This window comes from Leucopleurus acutus, assembly GCF_964270905.1.
Source record: "Leucopleurus acutus genome assembly, chromosome: 7".
Taxonomy (NCBI): Eukaryota; Metazoa; Chordata; class Mammalia; order Artiodactyla; family Delphinidae; genus Leucopleurus; species Leucopleurus acutus.
The window spans coordinates 13,790,607-13,815,322 of NC_139150.1; the positions used below are offsets into that span (position 1 = coordinate 13,790,607).

General features: G+C 39.2%; 1 protein-coding gene across 2 annotated transcripts in view; it reads left to right on the top strand.

Moving 5' to 3' along the window:
• The window catches only part of FBXW2 (F-box and WD repeat domain containing 2), a 31,794-nt gene that overhangs the window by 344 nt on the left and 6,734 nt on the right, over window positions 1-24,716 (top strand). Inside the window, exons 3-7 of one of the 2 annotated variants that reach the window (XM_082843529.1) lie at window positions 4,899-5,408; window positions 13,780-13,974; window positions 16,025-16,158; window positions 21,023-21,109; window positions 21,721-21,890. In XM_082843529.1, coding sequence (XP_082699655.1) covers window positions 4,919-5,408; window positions 13,780-13,974; window positions 16,025-16,158; window positions 21,023-21,109; window positions 21,721-21,890 — 1,076 coding nt within the window. In that variant the 5' untranslated portion in view covers window positions 4,899-4,918. Of the gene's footprint in view, window positions 1-4; window positions 5,409-13,779; window positions 13,975-16,024; window positions 16,159-21,022; window positions 21,110-21,720; window positions 21,891-24,716 lie in introns of those variants that run through there. The other variant, XM_082843530.1, reaches the window with a different exon arrangement.

The following is a 24,716-nucleotide window of genomic DNA, read 5'->3' on the forward strand; positions in this document are numbered from 1 at the left end:
GGGAGCAGGGGACCCGGGAGCGACGAACGGGTTGAAGGGATCTGGAGTTGATTTTAGAGATGGGAGAATTGAGTCTCGGAGTGACTGCCTCCTAGTGCCTCAGTTTCCTTAGCTGCGAAATGAGTTAACAGTCATGTCCCAGGGCTGCCATGAGTTTGAAAGATGATGAAGTGTGGAGAGGTGGTTTATGAAGTATAAAGCGCTGTACTAATGTGAGGGACTGCGCCATAATTGTGGGTATGCCATGGAAACAGGTGTGTATGTGTAGTGCTGTTTGCAATAAAGATAACAAGGTTAATGCTGAATAATGATGGTAATCGGCATTTCTTGTAGGCTTACAGTGTGCGGGTACTGTGCTAAACGTTTTAAGTGCATTATCTTGTTTATTCCTCTTAAAAACCCTTGTAGGGTTACCTGTTCGTGGTTACCTTTTGTAAGTGAGGAAACTGGGCTTGAGATCGGTGAAGCGATTTGCCCAGGGTCACCCAGCAACAAGTGGTGTTGCAGAGCCCTTATTTCAGAAACACTATTTGTATTCTTTCAAAGCTTTTAAACATTCATCTTAAAACTGAAGGCGGATTTACACAGAACGGATATTCACACGGTTTTAAATTCATAAAGGGACCCTCACCCCTATTCCTCAGCCCTCCAGCATTCTCTGGAAGCAACCAGTGTTACTAGCTTCTTGAATATTCAGAATATAAGTATGTAAGTTCATTTAGATAAGTTCAGAGCCTCTGTACTCTTAAACTGCTGGCTATACTTAATAAGAAAAGAGAGGGAAGACGAAGCCAAGGGTAACAAGTGTCTTGCTTTCTCTCTTGATTAGGCCGGGTCCTGAGGGAGGAGAGGAAAATGCATTCATCATGTTTAATCGAGAATGTTGTATCTTTAGTAAGACCTGGGAGTATAGGTTTGGTTTGGTTTTGGTTTTGGAGGGTGGGGGCTGGGACAGATGTTGCACCTGCTCCTTCCTGTGGGACCCTGGGACAGTCACTCCACCTTTGGGGCCATAAATTTCCTCATTTATTAGTTAAGGGCAATTCTGATACCTTCCACAAGGTTGTGAAAATCAAGTGAGGTAATATCTATGAGTAGTACTTTAGTCTGTCAAACCAGTACAAAAATGAGAGTTGCCTAAGGGAACATAGGGAGTTAATGGTAGAACCAGAGACCAAACCCAGGTCTCCCATCTCCCAGTTTAGGAATCTTTTCATCATCCACCTGTTTCAGAGGTTTGTGATTGTTACTATTGAGGGCAGAAAGGCAAGTTTAATGTTTAGTCTTAAGTGAGGGGGAAAATAAAGGATGAGACACCATGGAGTGCGGAGAGGGTGGAGAGAAAATGCACCTGGTGGGAAATCATAGCCTCAAGTCAGTAACTGCCCTTAATTATAAAATTAAATTCCCAGTAAGTTTGAGCACTTGAGTTTTTTGGTCTGTGTATTTTAAGCCATCTTAAGATAAACTGTGGTAATGTCATAGGGTTGAAAGGGATGTTAGTGGAGCTTTCCTGCCAGGTATTCATAGTAATAAAACTTACAAGGGCCCTGTGCTAGGCATGTCCCTACTCTGGTCCTGATTCTCACAGCCCTCAAGGTGAGCTAGCTTCCATTTTACAGATGACAAAACGGAAGCTTAGAAGTTAGTTGAACATGTCCATGATCACAGAGGAAGTGGCTGAATCAGTAAAAGGTTTGACTGCTCCAAAGCATTTTCATTTACCTCATTCTGCCTCTGTATCCAGCTGTCCTTGACCATTCCCAGTAATGAGAAGCTCACCACTCCGGAGGCAGCTGTTCCATTATTGGAAAGCTCTGGTGTTTTAAAAGCTCCTCCTTCAGTTGAATTGAAATCCCACTTCCTGAAGTTTTCCCCGTGGGACCTTTGCTGCCAGTACATGATATTCCTAGAGGCTCTCTAAGAGTTCAGTTTAGACCTGTGACCTTAAGAAAGTTCTCTCCAGAGTCAGTTCAATTTTTTAGAGAAACAAAAGCTGATTTTTTTTTTAATAGTGCATTCTGCAAAGTTAATGGGGCCTGCTTTATTTTTAAAAGATGCCTTTTTCATGACAGTGAAAGATGAACTGGAAAAGAGCCTCCCGTAAAGGGTTCAGTACCTTAAAGGGCAATTTCTAATGTAAGAGTGGGAAGAAAAATTCTTATTAGGAGTTAGGAGAGTATATAAATATCAGAAATGGCTGGGTTTTTAAAGGTGCTCGTTGGAAAACTCGTCCCATAATCTCTGTAGTGTCACGGATACATTGATTTGGCATGCTGTATGATGTCTCTTAGTTATTTGGTAATGATATTGTTTTCACGGGTATTATAAATTTGCGTTGTGTCCATTTAAACGACAGTTCATCTTACATAAATGTCAGCGTTTCTGTGATGGACCTGTGGCATACTGTGTGTGTGTGGCGGTGCAGGTGAGATAGAGGAAGCCCCCCTGCTTCTTCACTGCAAAAAATGATGCCTGGGCAGATGTTTTGGTTATGTTTTTAATTGGCCAGTATTAACTAATTAGCTGTTGTGACATTTTGTGAATGTCCACAGAAACTTTTTTTTTTGGTCTTGCTGTGAATGATTTTTTTAAAGTAAAACTTTTCCAGAAATTTTATAGATAAAAGGTTGTTAGGATACAGAAAAAGGAGGAGGCTTGTTATTTTGGTTTTTTGTTTGTTTGTTTTCTTTTTTGGCTGCGCCGAGTGGCTCGTGGGATCTTAGTTCCCTGACCAGGGATCGAACCCAGGCCTTTGGCAGTGAAAGCACAGAGTCCTAACCACTGGACCGCCAGGGAAGTCCCAGGAGGCTTGTTATCTTGTGTTAAGTTGATAAAACTTTTGGTGAAATCATCGTTTTTTGGCAGCCAAGTAAATCCTTAAATTAATAAATCCTACCTAGCCCAAACCCTGAGGGTTAAAGTCCATTCACTGTTCAAAAATATTAGACAACAGATGATGTGATTGGAAGAGGTTTATTTGCTTTGACTGCTTTTTGTCTAATAACATTCCCACCAAATTTGATATTGGGAAATTAATGAAAATGATTTTTACATACCTTAACATTAACAAAGTTGGACGATGAGATCTGGATATTTGTGTAAACCTTGATCTAGGTGACATATATGGAAAGGAGTTTATTTTCCTCTTCTAACTTAATTTGGACATAAAGGTTTTTTTTTTAATAAATTTATTTATTTTATTTATTTATTTTTGGCTGAATTAGGTCTTTGTTGCTTCGTGCAGGCTTTCTCTGGTTGCGGCGAGCGGGGGCTTCTCTTCGTTGTGGTGTGAGGGCTTCTCATTGCGGAGGCTTTTCTTGTTGCAGAGGATGGGCTCTAGGCACACGGGCTTCAGTAGTTGTGGCTCGTAGGCTCTGGAGCGCAGGCTCAGTAGTTGTGGCGTACAGGCTTAGTTGCTCCGTGGCATGTGGGATCTTCCCGGACCAGGGCTTAAACCCTTGTCCCCTGCATTGGCAGGTGGATTCTTAATCACTGCGCCAGCAGGGAAGCCCTTAATGTGGACATAAAGTTTTTAAATTAGTATGATAATCTGATGGGAAACTGAGGGATCAGATTAGAAGGAAAGTTTTTATTCTTTTTTTTAATCATTGAAATGTTTCAACATATGAAAATAGAATAAAAAACCTCCATGTACCCATCACCCAGCACTAATATCTACCAACATGGCCTATCTTGGGAACGATGGTTTTTACGTGATTTGCTTTATTTTTTGTTCTCTTCCTGTTAGTTTAGTCCCCGTTGTTAAGAGTGTGTTGACACCTTGACATAGTATGTTTTGCTGGATACTTGTAAATTTTTTTTGTTGTATCTAGCCCTAAAGGGGAAGGTGGTATATAATCAGGCTTGGTGCTCCCAGATTCTATCACCAGGTTGCAGTTCTCCTGGTGGTAGCTGGCTTCAGAGAGAGACACTTGGTGTGTTTAGAAGAGTACTGATCTTGAGAGCACTGGCTTTCAGTCTGCTCTGTTGGCTATAGGCAAATCACTTACCTTCCCTGACCTGCAGCTTCCTCATCGGCAAAGTGAAGATGATGGTCCCTTTCTTTGGGTGTTTTTTAAGCATCAGAGTTACTAATTTGTCTTATTTGTGCAGGCTTCCAGGACCCTCATGGCTCTCTGGGGGTACATGAGGTTAAGAGTTGTCACCAGCTCATATGAGGCTTATAAAAACAGACTATGTAAGGCCAGATAAGGCCTTTGGTAATTCACGTTATAACAGGCAGTGCCATAAAGGAAGTGGAAGAACCAGAATACATGAGCCGTATAACTTACTGCATCTGCTTATTTTTCTTCCCCAAACCTTTTTGCCTGAATATCTATTGCAAAAGCCAGTAGTCAGTTCTGTGATTCTAGTAACAGGTCACGTTGTACCTAGCATGATGACCAGTGTCTCAAATTACTGCTCCGGAGACTTGTTTTCTGGTTGTCACATCCTTGTGCTTATTTTTGTGATTTTAGTGCCCAAATAGAGTGTATTAAGGAAATGGTATTATGATGGTTTTGATGGGGGTTCCATTGTATAGAATACACTGTTTCATAAGGAATGAATACTCTGTAAATCTTTTACTGTGGAGATGCATGTAGCATGTGCTAGACTCCAAAAGGAGCAAATCACGCACACACCAGCATAAATTTCATTGAGTTATGTTTTGAGGTCATGATTTGTTAAAGTTTGATTTCACAAATGTATTTTCTTTTGTGTGCATGGAAATTTTTCAGAAAAATACAGTGTATTAACTGTAAAGTTGTAATGTAACTAAGCATAATGTTGTAATGCCAAGTTTTTTACACTAATTTTTAATACTTCATTTGTTAGCAGTCTTGCTTGAACGGTCATTTTGAGCAGAACTAATACAATATTTTGATGTGCCACAGGTAAATTTTTCCATAACCTTATGGAGAGAAAGGACTTTGAGACATGGCTTGATAACATTTCTGTTACATTTCTTTCTCTGACGGACTTGCAGAAAAATGAAACTCTGGATCACCTGATTAGTCTGAGTGGGGCAGTCCAGCTCAGGCATCTCTCCAATAACCTGGAGACTCTCCTCAAGCGGGACTTCCTCAAACTCCTTCCCCTGGAGCTCAGTTTTTATTTGTTAAAATGGCTCGATCCTCAGACTTTACTCACATGCTGCCTCGTCTCTAAACAGTGGAATAAGGTGATAAGTGCCTGTACAGAGGTGTGGCAGACTGCCTGTAAAAATTTGGGCTGGCAGATAGATGATTCTGTTCAGGACGCTTTGCACTGGAAGAAGGTTTATTTGAAGGCTATTTTGAGAATGAAGCAACTGGAGGACCATGAAGCCTTTGAGACCTCATCATTAATTGGACACAGTGCCAGAGTGTATGCACTTTACTACAAAGATGGACTCCTCTGTACAGGTAAGAGAGCCTGGAACTTTTTTTTTGCATTTCATAGAGTGTAGTCTTACAAATAGAACAAAATACTCCTCAGGCTTGAGAATGGCAATTGTTAATTATATATCTATAATGGCATTATCCCTCCATCCCTGACTGGTTTTTCTCCTCTTTATCCTTTTTCACTCTGAGAAGACAATTATTTTTATAAAATTTTATGAGAAGAAAGCTCCAGACATTTTTTTAAACGTGATGTGTGTCAGAAAGCTCTACTTGTTTCTGTGCTTTTCTTCCATGTACAGTCCTCCATGTTGGGTTTTTTTTTTTTTCTATCAGCTATGATTTTAGGGGAAAAAACAGTAGAAAAGTTGCTGTCTAGTCCTAGCAAATAGGTCATTTTGGAAGAATTATATAACCTCTCTGTTTGTTCCCTTGTCTGTAAAATATGGAAAAGGAGATATTTCTGTCTTGCTCTAAGATCCTGTGGTGAGAAGATTTAGAAGAGTTTGGGCATGGGAATGAAGACAGTTGGGTATTTTAAAACTAAGCAAGTAGTTAGGTAACTTTTTATAACAAATGTAATCATTAAAATTAGAATTATGTGTATCTTCCAATTATAATGGGCATGTGTTTCTACATGTGTGATTATAATTAGTGCCTATGTTTTAGGCAATACATTTGGATAGGTGTTGTAAATAATTCTCAAGCAAAATTTAGAATGGCTCTAGGCAGTTCTTAACCAATGATAGCAATGCCTATTTATTTCCATCATATATAATATATATAGTATAGGGATACTCCATGTTCTGGATGATTAGAAATCATCCAGGATGATTTCTAATAAACACTTGAGTATTACCTAAATTACATAGTTGTCATTTTTAATAGTATATACTGTTCCTTTGTGTAAATATATCATAATTATTTAGCCATTTCCGTATTATGCATATTCAGGTTGTTTCTATTTTTATGAATATTTTTGTTTGCATTATTTTTTCTCCTTGAATTATTTATTTGGGGCAGAAGCCTCAGAGTAGAATCACAAGATCCAGACGTATGAATAATTTTCTAGCTCCTCTTAAATGTCCTTTCCAGATATATTGGATTGGTGCTATGCCCACAGCAAAGTCTAAAGTAACCTGCTTCTCCCTCAGAGTCCTACCAGACTCAGTTTTAATATTTTTAATAATTAAGAGAGGTATGATTTCTCAATATTGTTTTAAAATGGCATTTCTTTATTCATTGAGGATGTACATTTTCTCACGTGGTGACATTCTCTGAAATGCTAGACACTTTGTCAGTTTTATAAAATAAACATTAAATTTAAGGCATTTCATGGTTTTGTTTGTTTGCCATCCTGAAATTACTCCGTGCTTACATTATTTTCCCTGTCCTATAAAAAGCCTGATTACTGGAACAACATCATTTGTTCTTTTACACTTTGATGTACTTTTCCAGCTGTGGTGATGGCTTTTCAATATCCTTTTCGCGTCATGATCACCGGCAGGTAATTTTTTTTTAAAGATTAAGATGCCGTATTGCCTTTGAGCTTGGCATTTATTCACACTTGGGTCGATACTGGCAGTTGACTCATTTTCAGAACGAATTCCAGCTTTTTTTTTTTTTTTAATTTCTTGTTAAACTTCGCATTTAAAATGCCGTAAAACCTGTTACTTGTCACAGAAGTAAATGGAATACATTCACTGAATTCCTTAACTACCTGGACAGTTAATATCTGCAGATAACTGTGGACCCAACCCTGCATTTTAAGATTATTCTCTAGGTGGGTCTATATGCTATGTTATTTTTAGTATGATTAAATTCACCAGGTTGGCGTATGGAAAATTATGCTTTGTTTATTGAAAATGATCCAAAGCATTAGTTTAACGCAGCATTCCTGGGACTGTTAACTAGTGAGAAATATTTGTTAATAGAATTAAACATGTGTTTGTATCACTTTGTTACTTAAGAGCTTGTATTTTCACTGTGGTTGAATTGGGAAATTCTGAATTTGGCAATAAATTTACAGTGACTCTCAGATTAGCCCTTAAGCAAGCAATAAAACAATATTACCAAAAAGATCGATAATGCTAAAAATTAACATGGTATGGATTGAATGAGGTAGTTATTCTGCTTATTTCTGAAATGGTAAGGAAGGAAACTGTTGTGCTTTGTGCTGTTCAGTAGGTATTTATTTATAAAATGCCTACTGTGTGACAGACTGTGTGAGGGCATGCATAGCTGAATTAGAGCAGTTCTTTCCGCAGAGAACGTACACACTGGGATCAGGAAGGTAACCTGATTAAGTAAAGGTCTCCGTGTGAACTGTGGCTAATAAGAAAACACTGAAGTGGATAGTTGCTGCTCCACTGTAGTAAATTATTGCCATGTGGGATTCAGGCTCAGAGTTGTCAGATCTGACTTTTCAAGAGAAGCCCCAAGTCTAAATTTTTGTGAAATACCCTCGTTTTTTTAAAAAGTATTAATTTTTAAGTATTATTCAGAATTTTAAAATATTGTGGTTGGGTCATATTCAACCTATAAGTGGCTGTGTTGTAACCTCTGGCTTAACATTCGAATGGGAAAAACGAGAGCTATAAAAGAGGTATGATCAAATGATATATTTAACTAGGCTTACTGTGATGAACATTTCACAGTATATACAGATACCAAATCATTACATTACACACCTGGAATTAATATAATGTTATATGTCAATTATATCTTAATTAAAAGAGAGACCAACCAAAAAAGTGATACTGTTGAATTGTATGAGGGAATAAAATTATATAATTGTTCAGAAGAAGGAATGATTTCTTCCATTTGGTAAAGTAGAGCAGTGTTTATGTTGGGTCTTGAAGAATGTATAGATTTTTGGAGAGTTGAGATACACAGGGCTTTCCAATAGGAATATCAGCATTCGAAAGGGCCAAGCATGAAGCATGGAGGATGAAAATAAAACCCATGTTGGCTGAAATCTTAGAATATAATTAGGGAGAGACTCCTAGAGTATAATCTGAAGAAATAGGCTTGGGCTGTGTTTTCACAAGCCTGGAATGCCAGGAACATGTATTTGGACAATTTTCTATAAACTATGAAAGATTTTTGAGCAGAAAAAGGGCCGAGTTCAGAGCTTTCCATTTCAGATAAACTAGTGTTTCTTGTTTCTGTCAGACCCAGGTCCTCTTTTGATGACATATTTTACAGTATTCTCCTATCATGAAGTAAAAATCATGGAAGTAACTTATCTATAAGTACACATTTTAAAAATCAATATAATACCCAAACTTTGATCCAGAGGAGAAATAAGAGGACTGTGATTTAAAGTAATACACATTGAACACGTGCTCAAGCATGGCTTAGAAGGTGGTAAAGTAATCAGATGTTTACACCTATGTGTACTATTACTGTGAACATGACAGCTGTGAATGCAGAATGTTGTGTTTGTGTCACACAACATTTGTATCATGTTGTATTTTGTATCATCTGTGACACCATCTTTTCAAAAGGTGAAAGACTCTTAGCAGAGTTCCCAGGAAAGTACGTCGTTCCTCAATTTATCTGGTAGTTAGTTACACTCATAGAAAATTAGGTATACAGTTAAACTGCTAATACTCTTTGTAAAACAGATTTTAGGTTCAGTCAGATAACTAAGATTTTCACTTACAAATATCTGGCAGAACCTTATGGAATGTCATACAGAATACAGATTCTTTTTGTGCTCTGCAAACATTGCAGGATGTCCAGCATTCCTGGACTCTGCCCAGTAGATGCCAGTGATGTCCTCTCATTGTGACAGTGAAGCCACCCTAGAAATTTCTGAAGTGTTCCCCCTAGGAGATGATACTAATTCTGTTGATACCCTTTGACATAGACACATCTTGCGCTTGCAATTTAAATGACTAGTCTTGCAGTTTAGATGAGCTTAAATAGGTCTAGATATAGGATAGTAAGGGTAGAGATTTTTAAAAGTAGCGGTTGCAGAGAAGAGCAGCTATTGAAATAGAATTGACAGGATTTGTCAATGAACTGGGTATGTGGTAAGGAATAGGGAGATTTCAAAAATGGCTGAAGGCTTCTAGCTGTGTGTATAACTAGGAAGATAGTAGTAGTAGTAAAAGAATAGAAAATGAAGGGATAAATTCAAGAGGATAGATGGAATTCAATTTGGGATGAACTGAATTCAGTTGGATGTCTAAGTGGAGATTCCCACAGTATCTGGAAATGCTGGGTGAGAGCTTTGGAGAGTGCTCAGGGCTAGAGAGAATGATTTAGGAGTTAGTCACATCACAGCTATGGCTGTAAGTGAAATTTTAAAAGGTGATGGAGAGAGGAGAAGATAGAGCATAGGGGGATCCTTTGAGTGTGTACTCAGAGAAAGGGGAGAGGTAAAGAAACAAGGGTAATGAAGAGAGTTTCAAGAAGGAGAATGAAAGTTGCCTGACTTGAAGAGGTACTGGTAAATGTTTATTCAGTTGGTTAACAGAGTCAGATAACTCAGAGGGGTGGTTTGAGAGCTGAGATCTGATTCTACCAGTTAAATATTTAAACTTAACTTGATAAGATAGCTTACTCTGTTTGGGTTACGGCTCATTTTTCTGCTTACCTTTGTTACATTACCCATCTCTGTAATTTTTATATCAAAGATTGTTTTCTGAGTTGAGAGGGCTTTTTCCCCCTTTTATATAATGAAAAATAGTCTACATTTAGTTCCCTTTCACTTTCCTCTACACTGTATCATTTACAACCTCTTTACCCAACCTGATTGTTTTCTGATGTTTATTAGGGTGTAAAACTGAATGGCCTCGTGTTTTCCTATATAAACTAGTTTAAATAATTAATTTAGATAATCTCCTTCCCTTTTTTTATCAGATTGTGGTAAACTATATTATTTATCATTTTAACCATTTTAAGTGCATTGTTGTGCAGACATCACCACCATCTATCTCCAGAACTTTTAGCATCTTCCCAAACTGAAACTGTACTCATTAATCAATGACACCCTATTCCCTCCTCTGCAGCCCCTGGCAACCACCATTCTACTTTCTGTCTCTGAATTTGACTACTCTAGGTACCTAGAGTACCTAGAGTAGAATCTTACAGTGTTCGTTCTTTTGTGACTGACTGAATTTCACTTAGCATAATGTCTCCGTGGTTCCTCCATGTTGTCACGTATGTCAGAATTTCCTTCCTTCTTAAGGCTGAATAATAATCCTTTGTATGTATAGGCCACGTTTTCTTTATCCTCCCTCCTAGTTTATAACTGGCCTTCCTGCTTCCAGTTTTGCTCCCCTTCAAACCATTTTCTTTGATGCAGCCATAGTGATCTTTCAGAAATGCAGATAAGGTCATAGTTAAATATCCTCCCGACCGAGTTCTCCAGCCTAACCTTGCCACTATTTCCCAGTCATACCGAACTGTTATCAGTGTCCATGTTTTAGGCAATGCATTTTGACAAGCATTGTAAATAATTCCTAGGTAGCTTTTAGAATGGATTCAAGTAGTTCTTTATGAATCGACCCCAATGCCTATTCACGTATATTTATGTAATATATAGGGATATTTAATAGGTGCTTTAATAGTTATATTCCAGCGATTGGTAAACCACGAGCTGCAGGGGCTGGATCCAGCAGAGTGGAGTAATTACCACAGAGACTGTAGGGCTCAAAAAGCCTAGTATATTTACTGTCTAGTCTTTTACAGAAATTTTGGCTGAGCTCTGGCATATACTGCTTTTTTCGGTTGGGGAGAGGGTGCTGATTACTTATTCATCCTTTAGATTTCAGCTAGTTAATACCTGAAAGTTTGGGGGTTTTTTTTAAGCCATGAAATTCCTTCTTCCAACAGTCCTACAGCACAGCCCGGCTTAACAGCAGAGTAGAGGATATAGCTGTGGAGCCAGTCGCTCCATCTCCTGAGGCATGTTCGTGGAACACCTCGATGTTGAGGTGCACGATTGTAAACTCAGTGGAGCTTCACCTGGGGCGCTTTCTCCTTTTATCCCCCCCTTGTATTTGCTATGGGCTTTTGTACTGCCCACCACTTACTGTACTGAAGTGTTATTGTTTGTTTAGCCTTTTTGTCTTCATAGGAAGACTAAGCACCATAAGAGCAAGAGCCCTGCCTGACACACAAGTTCTCTAAATATGGGTTGAATGAATGAATGAATGAGACCCTGGCTGAACACTGGCAATAAATCAGAACCAAGCTAAGATAGGATCTGAAATGATTTCTTTTCCTGCTTTGCTTCCTAGAAATATAGTCACAAAATGCTGACTGGACCAAAAAGCTGAGAGGACCTTAAAGATTATCTAGACCTGTGCTGTCCAGTGTGGTAGCCACTCAACACGTATGGCTTTTGAGCGCTTGAGATATGGCTAGTTCAAACTGAGATGTGAAATAGGAAGTACTCACTGGATTTTGAAGACTTAGAATGTAAACTATTTCATTAATTTCTATATTGATTACATGTTAGATAATATTTTTGGCATACTGAGTTAAAAATATTAAATTATTTTCCCTGTTTTGTACTTTTTAAAATAAATTTATTTATTTTTGGCTGCGTTGGGTCTTCATTGCTGCGCGTGGGCTTTCTCTAGTTGTGGCGAGCGGGGGCTACTCTTCGTTGTGGTGTGTGGGCTTCTCGTTTGGTGGCTTCTCTTGTTGTGGAGCACGGGCTCTAGGCGGGCAGGCTTCAGTAGTTGTGGCACGTGGGCTCAGTAGTTGTGGCTTGCGGGCTCATAGAGCGCAGGCTCAGTAGTTGTGGCGCACAGGCTTAGCTACTCTGTGGCATGTGGGATCTTCCCGGACCAGGGCTCGAACCCATGTCCCTTGCATTGGCAGGCAGATTCTTAACCACTGCGCCACCAGGGAAGTCCCCTTTTATTTGTACTTTTTAAAGTAGATGTTAGAAAAATTTAAATTGTGTGTGTGTCTTGCCTTATATTTCTATTGGACGGTATTGTTCTAGATCATTGGTTCTCAATGCATTGCTAATACATTAGAATCACCTGGCAAGCTTTTACAGTAATTAGATCCTACCTCAGATGTTCTAAGTTAGAATCTCTGAAGATAGGGCCCTGCACGTGTGTTTTGATAACGCTCCGCAGTAGATTCTGATGCCTCATATGCCCATTGAGAACCACCAGCCAAATCTCGCCTTTCATTTTATAGAGAGGAAACTGAATCCTTAAATAGTAAAATAACAAATATAGTCTTCATTTCAGTATGCTCTCATAGGGTTTGTCCCAGTTGAAATTCATACTCTGCCTCTTTCATAACTGATAGCTATTTTTCCATTGTCTGAAACAGTGGCTCTTGATCAACCCTTAAAGGTGGCATTGTGGCTAACTTTATTTAGTCATTTAAACTTTTAGAAAACTGATCAGTTGGTGCTTTTCCAAGATACCATGTCCTTATTACAGGGACTACATTTTTGCAGCTTCAGAATGGTTTTTTCTTTGTCAGTTCTTTTGTTTTTTTTTTTTTTTGGCTGCTCTGTGCAGCATGTGGTATCTTAGTTCCCTGAGGAGGAATCGAACCTGTTCCCCCTGCAGTGGAAGCGCAGAGTCCTAACCACTGGACCGCCAGGGAATTCCCTCTTTGTCAGTTCTTATTCTTACTTTTATACAGGTAAATTGTGAGACATGTGTTCATCGTTAGGATTTTAAATGTGATTAAGACAAAGTCCTGAATTGTCACCATAATCAGTATAATATTTTCATCAGAGGCAGACGTAAAACCTACCCTCTTTTCTGCAGAATCTTAAGAGGCTTTACAAGCTCTTTGTTGAGTTGTTGTGAACGTCTGAGAATAATTTATGTCTAGTTTTCTTTGAAGTTCCTTCACATATTTCAGGATGGCTCAAGAAATTAGCAGTTAGCCTTTGCAGAAATTAACCAGTGATTGGAGGCTTATCTATGATTTGCCTTAGAGTAAAACATGTTCCAGCAGACAACTTTACTATTCACCATTCTTTATTTGTTCAGAATTGTTGGGTAATGGACAGGCATGCAAGTGTGCACATCCAGTCATAGGTGGTACCCACCATTTTGAGCTTAAATCAGAGAGCTCATGGTAGCCAAAAATTTGGGAGAATTTACAAGTGGAAGCACCAAGGGGTGCTTTAGTCTAACACCACGCTATAACCTGGAAAGTTAAGGGAAAAGGACTAAACCAAAAGGCTTGGATTCAGTCCCAGGGCTGTTAACAGTATTCTGGTGACCCAGAGCAAGTTGTGTTACTGTCTCCACGCTTTGGTTTTCCCAGCTATTAAGTGAGAGTGCTAGAGGAGGTGACTGTTAAGGTTCTCCTTTAAGAATACCATGGTTTGGGGAACTGATTTTCCTTCTTTAGTGTTTGTTTTCTTACTAACCTCCCTGTTTTTCCCTTGAAGGGTCAGATGATTTGTCTGCAAAACTATGGGATGTGAGCACAGGGCAGTGTGTTTATGGCATCCAGACCCACACTTGTGCAGCGGTGAAGTTTGATGAGCAGAAGCTTGTGACAGGCTCCTTTGACAACACTGTGGCCTGCTGGGAATGGAGTTCCGGAGCCAGGACCCAGCACTTCCGGGGGCACACGGGGGCGGGTGGGTTGCCTTTCTTCAAGGGTTTCAACAGCTACTTTACCCTCATTCCTTAAAGCCAGGAGCCAAGAATGTGATCCCTTTTTTGTTTTTGTTTTTTAATTTAACCTGTCTTTCCCCCAATTTCTTTCTCAGTCACTACAGTTAATACCTTTATTCAAGTTACTCTTTTTTGGAATTTTCCCCCCTAATTTTGCTTTTCCTTGGCCCATTTTTTAACTCTTATGTCCTTTATACCCTTATGCTAGGAGAGGCAGTTCTTCTTTTCCCCTATTTCATTTATATCCTATTGAACAGTCAGCCCCCTCTGTTTTGATCAGATTCCATACCTCCAAATTGAGTAAGTGCCACACTTGTAAATTCAGTCCACTCTATTTGTAGAATTAGGACTGGAAATCATTTGGAGTGACTATACAGATTACATCAAATTGAAGCTTGGTTGACAATAATTTTACAGCAGCCTTAGTTTGTAAAAAACTGGTCATTTGAACGTACCCTTCAGATCTGAGCTTCTCCCTCTGCTTCACTGTATTTTGGAGCTCTGTGCAGAAATCATGTTGATGTAGTTCCCAGCCTCTTGTGCAGCTGCTCCCTTCTTCCTTTCTGCCCTTTACCCACTGCATTAGCCCCTGAGAATCATAGTCTATGCTCTTGAGACACTTATGAGCAGCCTTCCTGTACTCCCTAAACAGGTTGAGTTTCTCTGCTGTAGGTTTCCCAATACGTGTGTTAACACTTACCATATCAATACAAGTAAGTATGATAACCTTGTTTCCCCACCAACCTGTAAGCTCCAGAAGGACAGGGATCCTGCGTGTCTTATTCACACTTAGGTCCTGAATTCCTTGCACCGTACCTGGTACTCAGTAATTCTTTAATGTAAACCTAGCTGTTTTGTGGCAAAAAACCAAGTCCCCTCCCATTTTGTTTGTCATCCTGTACATTTTTCTTCAGTCTTCTCTGCTACCACTTGTTTGTTGTAGAAATTAATATTTTGAAGATATATGATTTAACATGGAACTTATATATCAAACTGAGTGTAATATTCCACAGTGTCCAGGGTCGTACATTGACTTCCAGGTGATTTTATACCTGGTCAGCTTTGAGAGCCCTGTTCTAAAAAATTTCCTCTTTGCTGTTCCCTGGACATTGCTGTGGCTTTACCTAACTCCATGCCTTTGCTGTTCCCTCTACCTGCAGTATTCTCTTTCTTTTCTTGATAAATTCTACTCATCCTTCAGGGCCCATCTCCAATATCGCCTCTTCCCTGAAGTCCTCCCTGATACCCCTGGGCAGAGTTAGTCATTCTCCTTGGTGTTTCCCTAGCAAGAGGTAAACATTTATTTATCTTTTTTTTTGGACTTCCTCTTCCACCCCTCACTTAGTCTGAGTTCCTTAAAGAAAAGAGCAGTGTCTTCATCTTTGGGTCCCCAGTATTCCTTTAGAGCTTGGCAGGCATTTAAAAAACAAATATTTGAGTACTTACTCAGGCACTGTTTTAGGTGCTGGGGATAGAGCTCTAAAGAAAATCAGACAGTTTGAGAGAATGGCTCAGTCTGACCTTTAAGATCTTTGTTTTGTTTTTCTCATTACACTGGCTTTTCTCGAGTATGGGTATTGTTTTGCAGCTTATACGCTTGACGTTTTATCTTACTGCAGTAAATAGTACAAATATGAGTTGGTCCACTTACGTTCTGTTTTTCCTGCATAGGCTAGATAAGTTACGTGTAGTATCAGGCAGGCAGTCCTGAGAAGAAATGCCATTATCTACTACACTGGTTTACCTCTCACTCTGAACCTAGTACAAGTATAAGAGATCGTACTATTCCAGGAGCTTTTCATCCTTAGAATTATAAGCTATGATAATAAGAATTTTGAAATGGATATATTTTTTAGCATAAAATTGCTAGCTGAGAAAGCATCATTCCTACAGTAGTTCTGGTTGAGAAATTATACAGTTGGGCAGCTAGGGAGAATAAATGTAATTGAACTCTACTATGAAAGACCCACAGGCAAAGGCGTATTTTAACTTTGTGTGTGTTGTATATACTAGTGTTTAGCGTCGACTACAATGATGAACTGGACATCTTGGTGAGTGGCTCTGCAGACTTCACTGTGAAAGTATGGGCTTTATCTGCTGGGACGTGCCTGAACACACTCACCGGGCACACAGAATGGGTCACCAAGGTAGGAAGACTTACAGAAGAAATGTTGACATCAGTCTTGCTGAGGGTGGGGGAGCTGGGGGTGGGATGGAGGATGGTAGATGCTGCCTCATAAGTGGTAGATGAGTCATAAGATGGGATAGATAGAACCACAAAGCATGTTGGTGTATAACAGTGGCCAGCATGTAAAAGACACTCAGTAAATAGTTTAATGAATGAGTGACTTATGGACATGGAAATATGCCCACAATATATTAGGTGGGTAGAGGGAGCAAATAAAACAGGTTACTTACAAAAAACTATGTAGAGTATGACGACAGTTTCTAAATGTGTTTTTGCACTAAAATGTTGAAGATGATTATTTCTTGTGGAATTGAGTACTTTTTTCCCTTTAGGATAAGCATATTTTTAAATCAGAAAAGTAATTTTCATTTTAAAAAAGAAAATGCTTGCGAGAAGTGGAAGAAAAATGTACAGACTCTTTAAAAGAACATTGTGCTGGTTTCTAGCCACTTTTATTCAGCATATAAGTGGAAGTCCTAGACAGAGCAGAAAAAGAAAAAAAGGGATCCATGTTGGAAAGGAAGAGGTAAAGCTGTCAGTATTTGCAGATGCATGATATTTTGATGACTCCACCAGAAAACTGTTAGAACTTGTAAACTGCATGTAAAGTTGTAAGATGTAAAATCTATACACAAAAATCTGTTGCCTTTCTGTACACTAATAATGAACTATCAGAAAAAGAAAGAAAGAAAACAGTCCCATTTACAGTTGCATCAAAAAGAATAAAATACCTGGGAATAAGTTTAACCAGAACATAACAGAAAGACCTGTATATTGAAAACTGCAAGGCATTAATGAAGGGAATTGAAGTAGACACAAATAAATGGAAAGGTATTTCGTGCTCATGGATTGGAACAATCGGTATTGTTAAAACGTCCATACTACCCAAAGCAATCTGCATATTCAGTGCAATCCCTATTAAAATTCCAATGGCATTTTTCGAGGAAATAAGACAAATAATCCTAAAATTTGTATGGAACCACAAAAAAACTCAAAAAGCCAAAGCAATCTTGAAAAAGCACAAAGCTGAAGGCATCATGCTTTTAAACTATATGACAAAGATACAGTAGTTAAAACTATGGTATTGGCAGAACAGACACATAGATCAATGGAACAGGATAGATAGCCCAGAAATAAACCCACGTATATATGGTCAATTCATTTATGACAAAGGAGCCAAGAATATACAATGGGGAAAGGGCAGTGTCTTCAATAAATGGTGTTGGGAAAACTGAACAGCCACCTACAAAAGAATGAAACTCAACCACTGTCTTACACCATACATAAAAATTAACTCAGAATCGAATAAAGATTTGAACTTCTTAACACCTGAAATCATAAAACTTAAGACTAGAAGAAGAAATCGTAAGCATCTTGACATAGGTTTTGGCAATGATTTTTTGAATCTAACACCAAAAGCAACAAAAGCAAAAATAAATAAGTGGGACTACACCATACTAAAAAGCTGCACAGCAAAAGAAACTTAACAAAATTAAGAGGTAACCTACTGAATGGGAGAAAATATTTGAAAATTATATATCAGATCGGGGCTAATATCCAAAATAGATAAATAACTCATACAACTCAATAGCAAAAAACCAAACAGTCTGATTAAAAAATGGGCAGAAGATCTGAGCATTTTTCCAAAGAAGACATATAGATGATAAATGAAAACAACAACTAACAAGTAAATGAAAAGATGTTCAGCATAATTAATCATCAGGGAAATGCAGATCAAAACCACAATGAGGGACTTCCGTGGTGGTCCAGTGGTTAAGACTCTGCGCTCCCAGTGCAGGGGGTCCAGGTTCGATCCCTGGTCAGGGAACTAGATCCTGCATGCCGCAACTATAAAAAAGATCCCGCATGCTGCAACAAAGATCCCACACGTGGCAATGAAGATCCCACATGCCACAACTAAGACCCAGCACAGGCAACTAACTAAATAAATATTGGGAAAAAACCCACAATGAGATATCACGTCATACTAGTTAGAATGACTATTATCAAAAAGACAAGAAATAACAGGTGTTCGTGAGATTGTGTAGAAAAGGGAACCTTTGTTCACTTTTAGGGGAATGTAAATTGGTGCAGCCACTACGGAAAACAGTTTGGAAGTTCCTCAAAGGATGAAAAATAGAACTTCCACATGATCCAGCAATTCCACTTCTGGGTATTTATCCAAAGAAATTGAAAACACTAACTCAGAAAGATACATGCACCCCCATGTTCATTGCAGCATTATTTACAATAGCCAAGATATGGAAACAACCAAAGTGTCCATAGATGGATGAAGGGGTATATGTATTGAAATATTATTTAGCCGTAAAAAAAGAATGAAATCTTGCCATATGTGAAAAATGGATGGACCTCAGGGGCATTATGCTAAGTGAAGTAAGACAATAAAGAGGCAAATACCATACGATCTCTCTTATAGGTGGACTCTACAGGGGAAAAAAAAGCCAAGCTCATAGATACAGAGAACAGATTGGTGGTTGCCAGAGGCCGGGGATGGGATGTGGGGAGTGGGAGAAATGGGTGGACAGTGTTTTTTGGTTTTTTAGTTTAAATAAATTGCGAAGAAAGGGAAGGAGGAAGGAGGAGAAAATAATGCTCTCAAGAAGTGAACCAAAAATGTACAGGATCTTTAGAAGAATGTTGTGATGTCTTCTAGTTTTCAAAAAAACGATTGCTGTGAGAATCAAAAGCCATGTAAAAAGTGGAAATGCCATGCAGAAACACTTTTCTTGAGTTTATCATGCTATTCTGTGAGGGGCTAAGGATGCAGGAGTGAGCAAAACAGACCCAGGCTTGATGCGAATGTTAGTCTAGTAGGAGGAATAGTTATCAGTAATTTCACAAGTTCACAAATTGTGTTAAGTGCTATGGAGGAAAAGTGCAGGGTCTAATTCATTTTGATTCAGGTAAAGCTTTTAGAGAAGGGGCCAAATGTGAAGAATAAATGGGAGGTAACTGTGTAAATGGAGTGTTTCAGAGGGTGCCGTATGTGCACAGGCCCTGGGGTGGGAAAGAGCCTAGAACATTTGATAAGCTGATGCCCTGGAAGGCCAGCGGAGCTGTGCTGTAGTTGGGGGAGGTGTGGGAGAGGGGCCATCATGTACGCTTTACTAGACCTCATTAAGGATTCTGGATTATTGTAAGTATAGTAGAAAGCAAGTGATGAGTTCTGAGCAAGAGTCTGGTGTAATTTCATGTTTTTAAGAAGATAACTGCTGGGCTTCCCTGGTGGCGCAGTGGTTCAGAATCTGCCTGCCAATGCAGGGGACACGGGTTCGAGCCCTGGTCTGGGAAGATCCCACATGCCGCGGAGCAACTAGGCCCATGAGCCACAACTACTGAGCCTGCGCGTCTGGAGCCTGTGCTCCACAAGAGGCCGCGATAGTGAGAGGCCCGCGCACCGCAATGAAGAGTGGCCCCCACTTGCCGCAACTAGAGGAAGTCCTCGCACAGAAACGAAGACCCAACACAGCCAAAAATAAATAAATTAATTAATTTAAAAGCAAATTTAAAAAAAAAAGAAGATAACTGCTGAGTGAAAAATGGGTTACAGTGGGGCACAAGTGGATGCAGGGTGGCCAGTTAGGCTTTTGCAGTAGTCTAAGCAAAAGAGACCCACGGCTTGGACTTGGGTGGCAATAAAGAAAGAGAAGGGCATACACGAAGGATGTGTCTTTAAGGTAAAGCCAACTGAACTTACTCATGGGGAGCAAAGAAGAAGAAAGAATCTGATGACTAGTGGCTTTTAGACTGGGTGGGTGATTGTGTGAGAAGACCAGTAATACCACCGAACTGTACACTTAAAAATGGTTAAGATTCTACATTTTATGTTATGTGTATTTTACGACAATAAAAACATTGGGAAAAAAAATTCTGTACTGGGTGCATTCAATTTTAAATAGAAAAGTTATATAATACAAGTTGGTGTTATGTTAAAAACAGTGGACTTGGGGCCAGGACACTGACTGAGATGTCTTAGATAAGTTACTCTTCCCTTCAGGGCCTGAGTTTCATCATCTGCTAGATGTTCCTGTGAGTACTAAATGAGATGATGGGACAGAACCCAGCAAGGTGCCTGGCACTCAGTAGCAGGTCTGTCAGTTTCATTTGAATCTGCAACCCAGGCTTCTGAATGAGTGAGCCTGGCCTCCCCTCTCACTTTATGCTTATTTATTCCTAAAATAACCAGAAGCTAGTGTTTACAGATTATCCCACATGCTAATGGAATGTTAGCTTCCATTACATTATTATTTTCTTTGTTTTATTTCATTTTCACTACAATTATTTGAGATAATAGGTGCCCCATCCCCTATTTTAAAGATGAGGAAACTGAGAAATGAAGAGGTTAGATGGTCCTGCCCAAGGTTGCAGAGTCAACATATGACAGATTCTGGTCCCAAGTCGAGTGCCTTTCCCTTTATGATGCACATGCTTATGAAAACAGGTCCTTTGTATCTACTATGTGAATGGACTTTTTTCTTTCCTATCCCTCACATTTTTTATGAAGTCACGTTTTATAATTTTTTTTTTTAAGTTTTATAATTTTTAAAGTCAGTCCTAATGTTTGCTTCCAGACTAAAGCTAAGAGTAAATGCTGCCAACATTAGACACTTTTAGGTCTTGCTAATAATCTAAAGAATCTGGTAATAGTAAAACTCTTAGTAAGGGTTAACTTGTGTTATAGTTAACATAGAGTTATAGATTACTCATATACCATATCATTTTGATCTCTTTTTCCTATTTTAATAGGGGTAGGAACAGTACTAAAAGGATCTTTCTGTAACACGGATATTTATTATTTCTAGGTGGTCTTGCAAAAGTGCAAAGTCAAGTCTCTCTTGCACAGCCCTGGGGACTACATCCTCTTAAGTGCAGACAAATATGAGATCAAGGTGAGGTTTTTTTCCCTCCATTACTTTGCCTTATGAAAGAGTGTGGCACGGGGGGAATATTTCAAGGGAGGAAGGAATGTCTTTAAGCCCTCTTAAACACACTGGAAAGAGAATTGTTCATTTTCCTGTGTTCTAGGCAGTTTCTAACTCTGATTTGTAAATGAAGGGGGAAAAAATCCACAGAAATTTATCTTCGATGCGTTCTTACCTTTTCTTAAGACATATATCTCCTGCTCTCCTCAGTTCTTAGATCTAAAGTATGAAAACATAAACATTTACTTGTGTCATAATAATAGCAATTTGCAAAAAAGTTTACAGAGCACTCTTACATGTGTTTTTATTGCATCTTTTAAACTGTTCCATATGGTAGGCACTAACCATCTTCACTGCAGGAACTAAGGTTCAAAGAGGTTAAATATTTTACCCAAGATTACGCAACACATATGTGCCAAATCAGAATTTGAACCCATGCTTCAGCTGTAAAACCTGTGGTCTCTCCAGTTTACTTCACTTTGTATTTGACGTCAGCAAACACAGGCCACATTGTTTAAGGACAAGCTTTTCTATGGTGATGTGATCTCTCATCTTTCCTAATTTTCTCTTATCTGTAGATTTGGCCAATTGGGAGAGAAATTAACTGTAAGTGCTTAAAGACGTTGTCTGTCTCTGAGGATAGAAGTATCTGCCTGCAGCCAAGACTTCATTTTGATGGCAAATACATTGTCTGTAGTTCGGCACTGGGTCTCTACCAGTGGGACTTTGCCAGTTATGATATTCTCAGGTAATATTCCCTTGGACCTTTACCTTTAACAGTCTGTTGCAGTTTAATAATAAAGGCAAGGGCTTCCCTGGTAGCGCAGTGGTTGCGAGTCCGCCTGCCGATGCAGGGGACTCGGGTTCGTGCCCCGGTCCGGGAAGATCCCACATGCCGCGGAGCGGCTGGGCCTGTGAGCCATGGCTGCTGAGCCTGTGCGTCCGGAGCCTGTGCTCCGCAACGGGAGAGGCCACAACAGTGAGAGGCCCTCGTACCGCAAAAAAAAATAATAATAATAATAATAAAGGCAAGACTAAATATTTCCATAAACCAGTTAGTAACTTGCTTTGGGGAAATGTTTAGTCCATCAGTTGTGTGCTGAAAATCTCACACATAAAAATGTTTTAAAGGCAGTAATTAAATTAGAGTTATATGTTAGAATGTAAAGGGTCTAGATTCTAAGTCGTCTTGCTTTGAGTTACTTCCACTTTAAGAATTTCTGAATTCCCCTTCCAGCTTCTCTGGAAAATGAAGAGTTTGGATGAAAAGATCTTTCAGATCTCTTCTAGTTCTAATATTTTAAGTTCTACTTCCTGGTCAGTTGAAATTCTGTGTTGAGGGATTGAGTGGCTTTCTGCTGACTAGCAGAAAGACAGAGAAACTTGGAGAAAGTTACAACCTGCAAAGTTTCTCTCCAAAGAAAGAAATAGAGGTCTGTAGACAAATAATTTTGTGATTCACTGTATATCATAGACCCCTCTTGGAGACTGGCGGTATCTGTTAGCATATTGGAGGCTGATGGAAGCCAGTGACATATGGTGATTAAGAGAACCTACTTTGGTGATAAATAAACCTTGGTTTAAGACCTAGTTCTCTTTCTTATGAGCTGTGTGATTTTATGTAAGTTTCTTAACCTTTCTGTGTCTGAATTGTCTCACCTGTAAAGTAAAGTTTAAAAGAAATGCCTGTAATGAGGACCTAGCAGACGACCTGACAGGTTTTTATTACTAATAGGTGTGAGAAGTCGTACATAAAGAAACCTGTTTTAATTTGTTTAACCTACTGTACTTCACATGTATTGTGCATAGAGCCCTGGTTTTGAGGAGCACATGTTAACAGCTCACAGAATTAGTGTTCCATAGCATGCTTCAGGAAGTGCTGGCCTGGGGACAGAAACTGAACATTTTCTTCATTGTTTTTATGCATGACTGTTTGAGGTCAACTTGTATGGAATCTGATCCCACTAGCCCGCAGGACTTTGGTGGGCCCAGTCTCTGGTTGTAAAGTTACAACCTCATTTATGTCTTCCTGGAGTTAGACCTACATTTCTAACCAGTTAGATTTCCAAGCTGTCAGAATAATTTCTAGAAATGATTAATAATTACATTTTGACAAAGAAAGACTGGAACAGATACCAGAAAACATTAGTCCAACCTCTTCATTTTATAGATGGGGAAACTGAAGCTGAGAGAGGATAAGGGCCTTGCCCAATATCCCACAGCTCACCCTAGTCCAGCATCCATCCATCCATCCATCTGTGGTTGGATCATCGGGCAGGCATATGCTTAAGGAACCAGCAAGCCAGAGAGAAGGAACTTTTGAAAGAACTTGATTCTTTGCAAAGTAAGAAATTGAAGTACATTTGGCCATGGGTTCCGCACCCACAGATTCAACCAACTGAGGATCAAAAATATATATAAAAAAAAAAAAAGTCCAGAAAGTTCCAAAAAGCAAAACTTGAATTTGCCATGCACCAGCAACTATTTACATAGCATTTGCATTGTATTAGATGTAAGTAATCTAGAGATGGTTTGAAGTATACGGGAGGATGTGTGTAGGTTATATGCAGATACTGCACCATTTTATACAAAGGACTTGAGTGTCCATGCATTTTGTTATCCAGGGGGGTCCTGGAACCAGTTCCCCACAGATATGACCTTAGTCACCATGGGAAAATCAGATCTTTGATAGTTTAATATTGTTTTTGTTTTGAATTAAAATTTGGGAGAGAGGGGTGAAGAGGCAAGGTGGAATAGAGGTATTATAATCTGATTAATGCTTAGAGTTTGAGAGTCTCTAAAGGTTTAATTTGATCCTATATTCTCGTGCTTCTTACTCAGAATGGCATATAGAGTCCAGAGTCCCAGATGAAAGTTCTGTTAATTTTTGATGTTCCGATATACTAGCTGTAACCAATAAATCTGCAAGATTGTTTGCTGCTAGCAAGTACTAAGTTCAGATTTTTTTATTTTTTGAAAAGGGGCTATTTTATCTCTTGCTTTTTCCCCTCAAACATGAACATAACAGCCTCTTTTTGAAATCTTGTACAAATCCTGTGGCCTCAGTTGCCAGGACCAGGTTGCATTCTGTAAGCTTTGATGCTAATTGAAAAGAAAGCACAAATAGTAGCATGTTGCTCCATAAAGCTAAGCTATGGTGCAATCCCTTGAGCTAGGTTATCTCAGTACAGCAGGTGGGGTTTCGTAGGTTTAAGGGCCCAGAGTGCACTGCAGGGATGTCTGTTTACAGTTCTAAAGTAATCAAAGTAGACAGGCTGTGAGCCTGTCAGGACCTGTGTTCTGTCCTGCAGCACATTTGTGCTGGGGTCTTTGGAGTCAGCTCAACTTCCTCAGGCTTAAGTCCTGTCCCCTAGCCACTCTGTTTTCCAAGTTTCTGGTCATTTTCTGCTTGTGTTGATGGTGTGGGACTTACTAGACTTTCCTGCTGCTTCCCCCAGTTTCCTTTGGCTCTCTCTTGTAGGAATTTGTATTTTCCCATGCTTACTGCACCACTTCTCTAGTCATTAGCAGATAATTATTTATTTAACCTGTATGTTAGGCACTGTGATGTACA